This window comes from Saccopteryx leptura, chromosome 8 (genome assembly GCF_036850995.1).
Source record: "Saccopteryx leptura isolate mSacLep1 chromosome 8, mSacLep1_pri_phased_curated, whole genome shotgun sequence".
Taxonomy (NCBI): domain Eukaryota; kingdom Metazoa; phylum Chordata; class Mammalia; order Chiroptera; family Emballonuridae; genus Saccopteryx; species Saccopteryx leptura.
This window is the reverse complement of record NC_089510.1, coordinates 79,930,394-79,945,368: the sequence shown is the minus strand read 5'-3', so window position 1 is coordinate 79,945,368 and position 14,975 is coordinate 79,930,394. Positions and strand designations below refer to the sequence as shown.

General features: G+C 35.1%; 1 protein-coding gene and 1 non-coding gene across 7 annotated transcripts in view; one reads left to right on the top strand and one right to left on the bottom strand.

Annotated features, from left to right (window-relative positions):
* NAALADL2 (N-acetylated alpha-linked acidic dipeptidase like 2) overlaps positions 1-14,975 on the top strand; it is a 1,156,801-nt gene that overhangs the window by 609,333 nt on the left and 532,493 nt on the right. For all 6 annotated transcript variants that reach the window (XM_066347123.1, XM_066347120.1, XM_066347117.1 and 3 more), the window contains one exon: positions 1,011-1,161. In XM_066347123.1, the coding sequence (XP_066203220.1) occupies positions 1,011-1,161 (151 nt within the window). The remainder of the gene's footprint in view (positions 1-1,010; positions 1,162-14,975) is intronic.
* LOC136380237 (small nucleolar RNA SNORA3/SNORA45 family) lies at positions 12,971-13,103 on the bottom strand. Its single transcript, XR_010746911.1, has one exon. It is a non-coding gene; the product is annotated as a small nucleolar RNA SNORA3/SNORA45 family (small nucleolar RNA).

Genomic DNA, 14,975 nt, shown 5'->3' with positions numbered 1-14,975 from the left:
AGATAGGGACAGACAGACAGGAAGGGAAAGAGATGAGAAGCATCATTTCTTTGTTGTGGCACCTTAGTTGTTCATTGATTGCTTTCTCATATGTTCCTTGACAGGGGGCTACCGCTGAGCTAGTGACCCTTACTCAAGTCTGCAACCTTGTGCTCCAGCCAGCAGCCATGGGGTCATGTCTGTGATCCCACATTCAAACCAGTGACCCCACACTGGGGTTTCAAACCTGGGTACTTTGCTTTCCAGCGCAAAGCTCTGTCCACTGCACCACTGCCTGGTCAGGCAAAGAAAGGCATCTTTACATTAAATAAGTCTCAAATAAAGTGATCAGAGACTATTTTCAAATGTTCAGAGACCAAGACACAGCAGGAACTGACCATGGAGAAGGATTCCCCTCATTCTGTTTTGCGTGTTTCCCTCAGTTGCTCTATCTGGGAGGTCTGGCTGAGACGTCTGGGCAAAGACCAGAGTAACTACAATAGTGGGAGCCCTCAGAAGGTTCAGGACAGTGGCTATGGACCAAATAGTGTGAAAGTATTTTAACATTTTAACAACTGATACGACAGAGTAAGCCCTGGAGGAAATATATCAGAATACTGCAGTGACTTCTGCTCTGGGGAAGGACATAATATAATGGTCACAACAGCTCTCCTTTCACAACAGAACCCTGTCTGTGGCTGATATCTGCTAAGCTTATGAAGTTGGAAACTCCAGGTCTACCTGGCCAATTAAAGAGGAAAGAGGGAGAAAGTCCATGTTCAGATAAGTAAAATCATGTATAGACACTAGAGGAATGCTGCTTAAATGTTGTTGAGACAGAGAAAAAAGAGGAGAGGCCAGTAGAATAACACTGTGGCTGGATTTGATTAATTTGGAAATCTGAAATATCTGTTTATTTAAAAAAGTTCAGAAGAAAGTGTCATCTTATTTCAACCACATTCATAGGAAAGCAGAATATGAACTTTAAATGCATATGGTAGCATTTTTAATAGTTTATTTTCCTCTTTTAGCTTTCCTTGCTGGAAAAAGCTGGATTTGGAGGTGTCCTTCTATATATTGACCCTTGTGATTTACCAAAGACTGCAAATCCTACCTATGACTCCTTCATGGTGTCACTGAATCCAGGAGGAGACCCTTCTACACCTGGTTATCCAAGTGTTGGTAAGTTCATTGATAATCTTCATCATTCTTGTAAGCATGACGAGGTTGCAATTTATAAGAATGAGCTCCTCCAACTAAACAAGGAATAGTAAAGTCAAAGAATTCTTACCACACCATATTTTAAAAAGAAAATTTTTACTTTCTCAAATTATAGCCTAGTCTCTAATAGATTTTTTGTCTTAATAAATTACAATATCAAAAACAAAGGAAAACGTATTTTATATATTATTACTGATTGACTACATATTAACACCCTGAGTGATGGTGTTTCCACATAGGTGAGAAACATGTACAGATACTGAGAACTATGACATGTCCGCAGCTTTGGCATAGCTGTAATTACTTAAGTCCTGAGTCTGTGGGTACACATAGTAAAGTTAGATAAATAAAAAAAGTAGAGATAAATGATGCTTGGAAGAGTGGAGTTACTGTGAGCACATTGTGCGGCTCCCTGTGAGAAGGGGTCATTGTGGGTTAGCCACTCTCTGGCAGCACAGAGGTAGCCATCTTCGCTCCAACTCTCCTCCTCTTTCCCTGTAAACTCTGTTCAGTGATAGTGAGGGTCATGTGGCCTAGAGAAGACAACTGTGCTTTTGGCAGATTCTCACTGCGTTATTGAGTTTCTGTCCAGTGTGCCATTGATAGATAGTGCATTTATACAAACTCGGCTGAGGAAAAGCTCTTTGGACTGTCTTCCATATACTAAACTGTTACTCATAAGATTTCAGTGAATAATTAAACAAACAAAAAAAAATGCAATTATTTATGTGTTCTGCCAATATTTTCCTTGTTCTCAACAAATATCACAAAAAACTTTATTAATTATCTTACTCAAGGCCAGCTATTCTGACTTTACTAATTAATCAACAACTTTCTCCAAGAAAGAAGTAAATTGAGTTATGATTTATAACATGGTTTTTTGAGAGAGTCTACTGATTACTGTTTTATTTTCTGAAATATCCTTTAATCCATGTAAGAATTTTATCTGGGACTTCATTGATCTCTACTTGGATTACTCTGCTGTCTCATTATTACAATTTTGAAATTAAAATTAGGAGATGTTCATCTATAATTTCCAGGTATCGTCAAAAACATCAGCCCAGCTTTCTTATTTGCAAATGTTCAAACGTCCCCAGGTTGGACTGTATCAGCTTCAGGAGGTAGCACCTGGCAGCTAGGTCCTGGTGACAAATCAATGAGCTGCAATGCTACGGAAGAGTAGATAACTTGTGAATACTCTGCTTAAGTTGGCAAGTTGCCCAGTTGGCAACATTTACTCTTTTTTTTTTTCCGAAGTGAGAAGCGGGTCAGGAGGCAGGTGGACAGACTCCCGCATGCGCCTGAACAGGATCCACCCGGCATGCCCACCAGGGGGTGAGGCTTGGTCCATCAGGGGCGTTGCTCTGTTGCAACCAGAGCCATTCTAGCGCCTGAGGTGGAGGCCATGGAGCCATCCTCGGTGCCTGGGGCCAACTTTGTCCCAATGAAGCCTTGGCTACGGGAGGGGAAGAGAAAGATAGAGAGAAAGGAGAGGAGGAAGGGTGGAGAAGCAGATGGGCACTTCTCCTGTGTGCCCTGGCCGAAAATCGAACCTGGGACATCTGGCAACATCATTTTCCCCCAAGTTGTTTCATAAATGTGGAATTCCATCTTATGTAAGTTGGCTTGTCTTGGCAAACTCAGCATGCTTTTTTTCCTTTTATTTTTAAATCATATCTACTCACCAAAAAGTTGCAAATACAGTGAATCTGTGTACACTTATCCCAGTGTCTTCTAAAGTTAACATTTTACATAAGATAATATGTACAATTACCAAAGTCATAGAATGAGCATTATGCAATTATAGACTCTTTTTTTTCCAAATTCTCTCACTATTTTATTCTGCTACAATATCCAATCCAGAGTTCCATATTGTATTTAGTTGCCTTATTTTCTTAAACCTCTCCAATCTGTAGTCTTTCCTCTTTTACCTTGACGCTTTCATTTTTTTTTTCAAAGTGAGAGGAGGACAGATAGAGAGACTGACTCCCACATGCATCCCAACTGGGATCCCCTTGGTAAGCCCTTCTGGGGCAGATGCTCAAATCAACCAAGCTATCCTTGGTGCCTGGGGCAATGCTCAATCCATTCAAGCCAATGGCTGTGGAACAGGAAGGGGGAGAGGGAAGGGAAGAAAAGCAAATGGTTGCTTCTTCTTTGTGTCCTGACCAGGAATCAAACCTGGGACATCCATACGCCAGGTCGATGCTTTATCCACCGAGTCAACTGGCCAGGGCCTACCTTGACCCTTTCAAGAACACAGATAGTTGATTTTGTAGAAGTCCTTCCATTGAGCTTGCCCAGTATTTTCTAATGATTATATTGTGGTTATACATTTTTGGCAGGGCTATGCTGAAGAGATGTGCCCTTCTCATTGTCTTATACGAGTCTACACACACAGTGCATATGTCTCATGATACTAACTTTAATCCCTTTGTCATGGTGATATCTAACAGTTTTTTTCTGTTGCATGTTACTATCTTTTTCTTTTATAATTAAGGAATGTTTTCTGGAGAGATATTATGATACTACATAAACAGTCTCTTTCTTATCATACTTTAACCCATGAATGTCAGCATCGATCCATGGTTCTTGTCTATTACAATTATTATTGTATTTGCCAAAGGATGATTTTCTGTTTCCATCAGTTCTTTTTTTTTTTTTTTTTTTTTTTTTACAGAGACAGAGTGAGAGTAAGAGAGAGGGATAGATAGGAACAGACAGATAGGAACAAAGAGAGATGAGAAGCATCAATCATTGGTTTTTTGTTGTGACACCTTAGTTGTTCATTGATTGCTTTCTTAGATGTGCCTTGACCGTGGGGCTACAGTAGACCGAGTGACCCCTTGCTCGAGTCAGCGACCTTGGGTCCAAGCTGGTGTGCTTTGCTCAAACCAGATGAGCCTGTGCTCAAGCTGGTGACCTCATGGTCTCAAACCTGGGTCCTCTGCATCTCAGTCCAATGCTCTATCCACTGCGCCTCCTCCTGGTCAGGCTGTTTCCATCATTTCTTTAGAATACTATTTTTAAAATATTTTTATGACATGAGTAGTCTTACTTGCTGCCTATGTTCTTAAGCAAAGATCCATAACTAATCAGTTTGGGGAAAATATAAATTTGAATTTTTAAATTCAGTGACAAAATATCAGTTCAATAAATGATGCTATCTACTATATTACTCATGTACTTATAGAGGACTCACATAAAAAAAAAACAACTCTTTTACAAGTATAATGCCAGTGAGGAGAAGAGAGGATCTCTTTTGTATATTCAAATATATAACACACAGGAAAAGAAAAGATATAACCTATTATATTTCTCTTTTTGCCCTGGATGCTAAGAATTTCTCATCACAGTGACTTATATTTGTTTCTAATTTTTTTTTATAATTTTATTTTTAATGGGGCAACATGAATAAATCAGGATACATATATTCAAAGATAACAAGTCCAGGTTATCTTGTCATTCACTTATGTTGCATACCCATCACCCAAAGTCAGATTGTCCTCTGTCACCTTCTATCTAGTTTTCTTTGTGCGCCTCCCCCTCCCCCTTTCCCTCTCCCTCTCCCCCCTCCCCCCGTAACCACCACACTCTTATCAATGTCTCTTAGTTTCACTTTTATGTCCCACCTACGTATGGAATAATGCAGTTCCTGGTTTTTTCTGATTTACTTATTTCGCTTTGTATAATGTTATCAAGATCCCACCATTTTGCTGTAAATGATTCGATGTCATCATTTCTTATGGCTGAGTAGTATTCCATAGTGTATATGTGCCACATCTTCTTTATCCGGTCATCTATTGATGGGCTTTTTGGTTGTTTCCATGTCCTGGCCACTGTGAACAATGCTGCAATGAACATGAGGCTGCATGTGTCTTTACGTATCAATATTTCTGAGTTTTGGGGATATATACCCAGTAGAGGGATTGCTGGGTCATAAGGTAATTCTATTTTCAGTTTTTTGAGGAACCACCATACATTTTTTCCATAATGGTTGTACTACTTTACATTCCCACCAACAGTGTATGAGGGTTCCTTTTTCTCCACAACCTCTCCGACATTTGCTATTACCTGTCTTGTTAATACTAGCCAATCTAACAGGTGTGAGGTGGTATCTCATTGCAGTTTTGATTTGCATTTCTCTAATAACTAACGAAGATGAGCATCTTTTCATATATCTGTTGGCCATTTGTATTTCTTCCTGGGAGAAGTGTCTGTTCATGTCCTCTTCCATTTTTTTTATTGGATTGTTTGTTTGTTTGTTGTTGAGTTTTATGAGTTCTTTGTATATTTTGGATATTAGGCCCTTATCTGAGCTGTTGTTTGAAAATATTATTTCCCATTTAGTTGGCTGTCTGTTTATTTTGTTATCAGTTTCTCTTGCTGAGCAAAAACTTCTTAGTCTAATGTAGTCCCATTCATTAATTTTTGCCTTCACTTCTCTTGCCATTGGAGTCAAATTCATAAAATGCTCTTTAAAACCCAGGTCCATGAGTTTAGTACCTATGTCTTCTTCTATGTACTTAATTGTTTCAGGTCTTATGTTTAGATCTTTGATCCATTTTGAGTTAATTTTAGTACAGGGGGACAGACTGTAGTCCAGTTTCATTCTTTTGCATGTGGCTTTCCAGTTTTCCCAGCACCATTTATTGAAGAGGCTTTCTTTTCTCCATTGTGTATTCTTGGCCCCTTTATCAAAAATTATTTGACTATATATATGTGGTTTTATTTCTGGGTTTTCTATTCTGTTCCATTGGTCTGAGTGTCTATTTTTCTGCCAATACCATGCTGTTTTGATTGTTGTGGCCCTGTAATATAGTTTGAAGTCAGGTATTGTAATGCCCCCAGCTTCATTCTTTTTCTTTAGGATTGCATTGGCTATTTGGGGGTTTTTATAGTTCCATATAAATCTGATAATTTTTTGCTCCATTTCTTTAAAAAATGTCATTGGAATTTTGATGGGAATTGCATTAAATTTGTATATTGCTTTGGGTAATATGGCCATCTTGATTATATTTATTCTTCCTAACTAAGAACAAGGTATATTCTTCTATCTCATTATATCTTTTTCAATTTCCCTTAACAATAGTTTATAGTTTTCATTATATAAGTCCTTTACTTTCTTTGTTATGTTTATTCCTAAGTATTTTATTTTTTTTGTTGCAATCGTGAAGGGGATTGTTCTTTTGAGTTCGTTCTCAAATGTTTCATTGTTGGCATATAGAAAGGCTATTGACTTCTGTATGTTAATTTTGTATCCTGCGACCTTACTGTATTGGCTTATTGTTTCTAGTAGTCTTTTTGTGGATTCTTTGGGATTTTCGATGTATAGGATCATATCATCTGCAAAAAGTGATACCTTTACTTCTTTTCTGATATGGTTGCCTTTTATTTCTTTGTCTTGTCTGATTGCTCTGGCTAGAACCTCTAGCACCACATTAAATAAGAGTGGAGAGAGTGGACAACCCTGTCTTGTTCCTGATTTAAGGGGGAAAGCCTTCAGTTTAGTGCTATTTAATATGTTAGCTGATGGTTTATCATATATGGCCTTTATCATGTTGAGATATTTTCCTTCTATACCCATTTTGTTGAGAGTCTTAAACATAAAATTGTGTTGTATTTTATCAAAAGCCTTTTCTGCGTCTATTGATAAGATCATGTGGTTTTTGTTCTTTGTTTTGTTGATATGGTGTACTGCGTTAACCGTTTTACGTATGTTGAACCATCCTTGAGATTCTGGGATGAATCCTACTTGATCATGATGTATTATTTTTTTAATATGTTGTTGTATTTGATTTGCTAGTATTTTGTTTAGTATTTTAGCATCTGTATTCATTAGAGATATTGGTCTGTAGTTTTCTTTTTTTGTGCCATCCTTGCCTGGTTTTGGTATGAGGGTTATGTTGGCCTCATAAAATGTGTTTGGAAGTATTGCCTCTTCTTCAATTTTTTGGAAGACTTTGAGTAGAATAGGAACCAAGTCTTCTTTGAATGATTGATAAAATTCGCCGGTATAGCCATCAGGGCCTGGACTTTTATTTGGGGGGAGGTTTTTAATGGTTTTTTCTATTTCTTCTCTACTAATAGGCCTGTTTAGGCTTTCTGCTTCTTCTTGACTCAGTCTAGGAGGGTTGTATTGTTCTAGGAATTTATCCATTTCTTCTAGATTGTTGAATTTAGTGGCATAAAGTTTTTCATAGTATTCTACAATAATTCTTTGTATATCTACGGTGTCTGTGGTGATTTCTCCTCTTTCATTTTGGATTTTGTTTATATGAGTTCTTTCTCTTTTTTCCTTGGTAAGTCTTGCCAAGGGTTTGTCAATTTTGTTGATCTTTTCAAAGAACCAGTTCCTTGTTCTATTAATTTTTTCTATACTTTCTCTGTTCTCTATTTCATTTATTTCTGCTCTGATTTTTATTATCTCCTTTCTTCGGCTGGTTTTGGGTTGTCTTTGTTCTTCTTTTTCTAGTTCCTTAAGGTGTGAAGTTAAGTAGTTCACTTGGGCTCTCTCTTGTTTGTTCATATATGCCTGAAGTGATATGAACTTCCTTCTTATCACTGCTTTTGCTGCATCCCATAGATTCTGATATGTCATATTGTCATTTTCATTAGTCTGTATATATCTTTTGATCTCTGCACTTATTTCTTCTTTGACCCATTCATTTTTTAAAAGTATGTTGTTTAGTTTCCACATTTTTGTGGGATTTTTTTCCTCTTTTTTGCAGTTGAATTCTAGTTTCAAGACTTTATGATCAGAAAATATGCTTGGTACAACTTCGATTTTTCTGAATTTGCTGATGTTGTTTTTGTGGCCCAACATATGGTCAATTCTTGAGAATGATCCATGTACACTGGAGAAAAATGTATACTCAGTCACTTTGGGATGAAATGTCCTGTAGATGTCTATCATATCCAGGTGCTCTAGTGTTTTGTTTAAGGCCACTATATCTTTGTTGATTCTCTGTTTGGATGACCGATCTAGAGCCGTCAGCGGTGTATTGAGGTCTCCAAGTATGATTGTATTTTTGTCAGTTTTTGTTTTAAGGTCAGTAAGTAGCTGTCTTATATATTTTGGTGCTCCTTGGTTTGGTGCATATATATTAAGAATTGTTATGTCTTCTTGATTCAGTGTTCCCTTAGCCATTATGAAATGGCCATTTTTGTCTCTGAGTACTTTTGCTGTCTTGTAGTCAGCATTATCAGATATAAGTATTGCTGTGCCTGCCTTTTTTTGGATGTTATTTGCTTGGAGTATTGTTTTCCAGCCTTTCACTTTGAATTTGTTTTTATCCTTGTTACTTAGATGAGTTTCCTATAGGCAGCATACAGTTGGATTTTCTTTTTTAATCCATTCTGCTACTCTGTGCCTTTTTATTGGTGAGTTTAATCCATTTACATTTAGTGTAATTATTGACACTTGTGAGTTCCCTATTGCCATTTTATAGATTGCTTTCTGTTAGTTTTGTATCTTGTTTGATCCTTCTCTTTTGTTTTTCTATCTTTTGTTTTATTTGGTTGTATTTGTTTCTAATTTCTTTATCCCTCCTCATTGAAATGTTCTTAAATCTCTGTGTCTTACAGTTTTATTCACATTAAAAAAATAATGCAAACTTCCTCAATTTTTTTGGAAGGGGAGTGAAAAGAAAGAGAAGGCTGATTATGAATTGTAAATAAAAGCTACAAATGATAATTTGTTCACAATGAACAATAGTATCTGATTTAACTCTTTTAAGAATCATCAGGTAAGAATTAATATAAAATTACCTCATTTTCCAGTTTTAGAAACTTTGTTTTTTTAAACTAATTTAAGAATGATTAAGTTCTGTAGAATAGTAAGCAGTATAGAATGACAAAAATCCAAGGTGTTTTTTGTTTATTTATTTTTAATATATGAATAGTAAATAGAATATTATAATGACTCTCTATATGCGTCATTCAGCTTCATTAGCTATATTCAGTTTACCAGGGGATGATTTATCTATATATCTCCTTACACCCCTTGCCATTTTTCCAGATAAAATTCACATACACTAAAATGCACACATTTTAACTGACAAAAGAACACATCCATGTAATCTTCATGCCTATTTGGCTGTAAACCATTTTAATTATCTTTGAAAGTTCTGAGTCTGTTCAGAGTCATTCCCCATCACTAACCCTAGCTAACCACCTTTCTTACTTTTATAATGATACAAAAATTTAAGCCTGACCTGTGGTGATGCAGTGGATAAAGCATCGATCTGGAATTCTGAGGTTACCTGTTCAAAACCATGGGCTTGCCTGGTCAAGGCACATATGGAAGTTGATGCTTCCTCAAAAATTTAGAACATCATAAAAATAGAAACATGAAATATGTATGTATCCTGTGCAGGTTACTTTGCTCAGAATAATGTCTGCAATGTTGGTTCATGGGGGCAAGGAGCAGTAGTTCATTCCTTTTGATTGCTTAGAAGTGTACCACAATTTTTGTATTCATTTACGTGTTTTTTTAAATAAGAATTCTGATTCATTCTTCCAAAAACATGTCATCCAAATGTGTTGCCCAAAAAAGATACAGGAACTTCCTATAAGATAATTCTACTCAGTAAATCTTATTGCATATCGAAACAGTTCTTATTGTAGAATCAGAGCAAAAAATAAAAAAAAATTAAATAACCTTTGCTCGTATTACACAACAAAGAATGTCTTATCATTCTTTTAACAAATAAAAAGGTCTTTAACTTAATTCGACCTATTAGTTACCTTTTTTGAGGCTGATTTTCTTCAAAATGAAAAATAAAAAAGAGAATATCTATACTTTTATAACTATACTTCAGAGAGTATTAGTGAGGAAATGTAAAATCTCAAGCTCCAACCCAGACTGATATAGGAAGTCTGAAAGATGGGCTCAAATATCTATGTTCTGACTTTACAGATAATTCTGATGCAACTGACTTTTGAGAACCCCTAAACTACAGAAATATATTCTTTATATACCACTTCTGAATTGGATCACTGGGACTACTGACCTAAACTGTGTGACCTCATGTTGCTGGTCTTTTGGCATATTGTATTGCTGACTTACATTTTACTGCCTCCAGCTCAATCAGGATTTAGGAACTTGTGTGTGTTTTAGATTCTCAACCCAATTTTTGTCATCAGTAGGTTCTCATTAAATATTTGTTGACTGAAAAACTTGCTTTGTTAACATGACTACTTTTCTTTGATGATTCTTATTCTGAACTATACCTTAATTTTAATTGACCTAATTAAAATTTCTTTTTAAAATATTTGTATAAGCACTTAACCCATAACAGGTTTGTTTACAAAACATATGCTTTGTTCTCCTTAAATACTTTTATTTTAAGTAGAGGAGGGGAAATAATGCTGCAGATTTCTGCATGTGCCCCAACTGGGATCTTCTGGGCAATGCCACCTGGAGCCAATGCTTGAGTACCAAGCTATTTTTAGTGCCTGGGGATGATTCACTTGGACCAATTGAGTTATACTTAGTGCCCGGAGCCACACTAGAACTAATCAAGCTACTGGCTGCAGGAGAGAAGAGGGAGAGAAAGTGAAAAGGGAGGCGGGAAAGTGGAGAAGCAAATGTTTTTTTCTCCTGTGTGCCCTGATTGGGAATCGAAACTTGACGTTCATATGTTGGGCTGATGCTCTATCCACTGAGCAACTGGCCAAGGCCCTTAAATACTTCTGTTAAGTTTCTCACATCTCTTCTGCCACTCAGAATAGCAGAAAATACACTGCTTCATTTTGAAATTGTAATTAAGATATTAGAATATCAAGAATCTAATCTAGTCTCTTAATTTCTTTGCTAATTTATCAAATATGTCTAAAATTAAATCTTTAAAACGGGGGTAGTCAATCTTTTTATACCTACCACCCACTTTTGTATCTCTGTTAGTAGTAAAATTTTCTAACTGCCCACCAGTTCCATAGTAATGGTGATTTATAAAGTAGGGAAGTAACTTTACTTTATAAAATTTATAAAGCAGAGTTACAGCAAGTTAAAGCATATAATAATAATTACTTACCAAGTACTTTATGTTGGATTTTTGCTAAGTTTGGCAGAATAAATCTTTATAAAACAACTCACTATAGTTAAATCTATCTTTTTATTTATACTTTGGTTGCTCTGCTACCGCCCACCATGAAAGCTGGAATGCCCACTAGTGGGCAGTAGGGACCAGGTTGACTACCACTGGTTTAAAATATCAAAAATTTTACCCTAACTGCTTTCACCAACTTGTTACATTAAATTATGATCCAAGTAAATCTCATCTAGAATCATATATAATTTTAGAATTATAATAGACATATAGCCCAATTCTATCTTCAGACTTGAACCACACGTAACTTGAACATGATTAGCTAGGCACTCAAATAAATAAGGCATAAAAACTGATATTTACAGTAACTGGTCCTAATTATAGCACCAGCAGTCAGTTATAATCCAGATATACTTAATCTAAACTTTCAATCAAGCAGCTATACAGCATAAGTCTCAAAACAAAGAAGTAATCAGAAAGATATGAGGCGAGCATAACAGTAAGGAGGTGAGAAATAGATATTTTTAAGAAATATTTAGCTTATGAGGAAAAATGAAAAAAAATCTTTTCTAATTTTTAAGCATTAAGATTGTATTATATCTGAAGAACTAGAAATAATAATAGGAACTATAATTCCTCTCCATATATGTCTTTTAATAATTTACATTCTGAAATTCTGCTGGCTGCAGAGTTTATTTTAATTTCAGTACCATCTCCAGATAACTGCTTGGCTAATCTATGGACTACTATATTGAAATTCACGATATTTACTTTCCTTGACTTAGACTAAATTCTCCTTATATTTTATTTCCTGAAATGCATCCTGACCTAAATCTTTGTGTCTATGGCCTTTTCTCTATTTGTAATACTTTTCTTTCTTTCTTTCTTCCTTTCTCTCTCTCTTTCTTTCTTTCTTTCTTTCTTTCTTTCTTTCTTTCTTTCTTTCTTTCTTTCTTTCTTTTCTCTTTATTTCTTTGTTTTAAATACTGGAGAGGAAAGCCAGTCATTTTGGTGGTTTTACTCTAATGGAGGGTAACGACACAGTTTATTTAATAATCCCAGTGTTACAATTCAGTGGATCTGTGTGTTGTTTATCTACTGTCTTTTCAACATCATCTCTGCCAACCAAAACCATTTAAAAAATAAAGAATATCAGTGTAATTTGTGAAAATTCTTCACTAGGTATTCTTGGTTCAGTTACCTGGACAAATGTTGAAAGACTGACTGAGTTGGCGCTAAATCAGTTGAGACAATATTAAACTGTTCCCTGACTAGGACAGCAGAAAATATAAATATATGCCTAGTTGTTAAAGCAAATTCTAGATATTAACTGTATGAAATGCCTTGTCATTTGGTTAGGAAAAAATAAAGTGTCTGTATTTGTATTTTTACTGTAACTGGTGCTTCTTATATGTGTCCTGAAGAGTTCAGATTTATGTGAGATGTTGTTCAAGTAAATTCTTTGAACAACAACAAAAAAAAATTCTTTGAACCATTTATAGAGTTGCCCATTGTTAAGCTGTTCAATTTTTTTTCAGAAAGTTTAATTCATAACATATTGAGACTTATTTAAAGTCACACTGTTCCTTTCAAAAATATAAATTTTATTTTGAAATACAATTTTATTTGTATGTTCTTTTTGATCTCAAACAGGAAAATTTTCAATTGATTGTTGAAACATCTAAGATTATATCCTTTTTTTTTTCTTTTTTTTTTTTTCATGTCACTAACCCAGTGACTGACTATGCCATAGGGGGGCCACAGTCAGTGAATAAGGTCAGCAGTTTACTCTTCGAGGACTCTAGCACACTAAGGCAATAGTTGATACCCAAGCATGACTCTAGCTTCGGTTAAGATTATATATCCTTTTAAAGAATATTTTTGAATGACTTATTCATAGAAATGTGTGTCATGTAGCACATTAGTCACTTAGAATGTTATTATGGTACCAGAAAGTCACTATTTTAAATTAAACACATACTCTCTCTGTCTAGGCATCAAAGTTTCCACAGAAGTCTATTGTCATTCTAAGAGTATGCTAAAATCTACTGCTTAGAAAGAAAATAATTCATTAATACATTTCCATTACAATGAATAAAATGTTAATGAACAAAAATCAACTGAGTAAATTTAAAAATCTAATTGCTTTCTTGAATGATTTACAAATTGCAGTGTCCCTAATAAATAGATAAGTGCTCTGAAAATTACAATATAGAAGGTTTTTATCAGTAGAGCCTGGGTAGCATAAGAAAGTTATTAGTAAAACGAATAAAAATTTTCTTTCAGGCAAGATTGCCTTCTTCGGGGGGGGGGGGAGGAACTGGGGTTCTAATCAAGTAGCTACCTCACTATTGTCCACCAGGAAATTCAGGACTGAGTGGTTGAGGTCACATTCTTAGGAGAGACCTAAACTGGAATTAAGTCTGGTTTGCTGTTGTAGGTGCAAACAATCCTCCCTTGAGACAGCTGTTTCTTTTTACTATTTTTTCATTTATAATTTTCAATTACATTATACATTCAATATTATATTAGTTTCAGGTATACAGCATTGTGGTTAGACATTCATATAACTTACGAAGCAATCACCCTAATAAGTCTATCACCCACCTCGTACCGCACATAGTCATTACAATATTATTGACCATATTCCCTGCGTTGTACTTTGCGTTCTTATGACCACTTTATATCTGCCCAATTGTGCTTCTCAGTCTCTTAATTTTTAACATCTTTTCATATGTCTGTTGGCCATATGTATGTCCTCTTTCCAGAACTGTCCATTCAGGTCCTCTGCCCAATAATGTGGAGAGCTAAAAAATAAACCCATGCCTGTATGGTCAATTAATCTAAGACACAGGAAGCAAGATACACAGTGGGATCAAGATAGTATCTTCATTAAATGGTATTGGGAAAACTAGACAGATACATGTGAAAAAGTAAAACTAAAGCACTTTCTTACAACATACACAATAATAAACTCAAAATGGATTAAAGACTTACAATGTAAGAGCTAAAACTGTAAAATTCTTAAACTCTGACATTGCTTGTTGCAATACTTTCCTGGATATATCTCCTCAGGCAAGGGAAACAAAAGAAAAAATTAAACAAATGGGTCTATCAAACTAATGCATTTTGCACAACAAAAGAAACCATCAAAAACAATGAAAAGACAACCTACTGAATGAAAGAAGATATTCTCCAATGATATATCCCATGAGGATATCCCATTACATCCAAAATTTGTAAATAACTCATATAACTTACCATTTAAAAAAACACTCATCTTTTTTAAAATAATAAGAACCTAATTGAAAAAATTAAATGTTTTACATTTTTATAGCAGATTCTTCTTGATCTTATTAGATTTTTCGAAAGAACAGCTTTTACTATCCCATTTTATAGATAAGTAAATTGATTCTTAAAGAAACTGAGCCTTAATCAAAGTGACTTGACTAACAACCAGTAGTTAAATCCCAAGTTTCTTAACTTCCAACTTAATAAATATTCCACCAGTATTTATTTTGCTTCCACCATACAATGGAAATAACTAAGATTTATGAACATAAGTTGCATTTGGCATGATATCAGGAGACAAATGATCTAAGTTTAAATGCTGAACAAAGTTTGGCTTCAGTTTTGTTTTTCTCCTACTTTCAGCATTTGCTTCAGGGTACTGTTAAAGTTGAAATATAATGGTAAAATTATAAAGCTTGCCTAAAGGTTTAG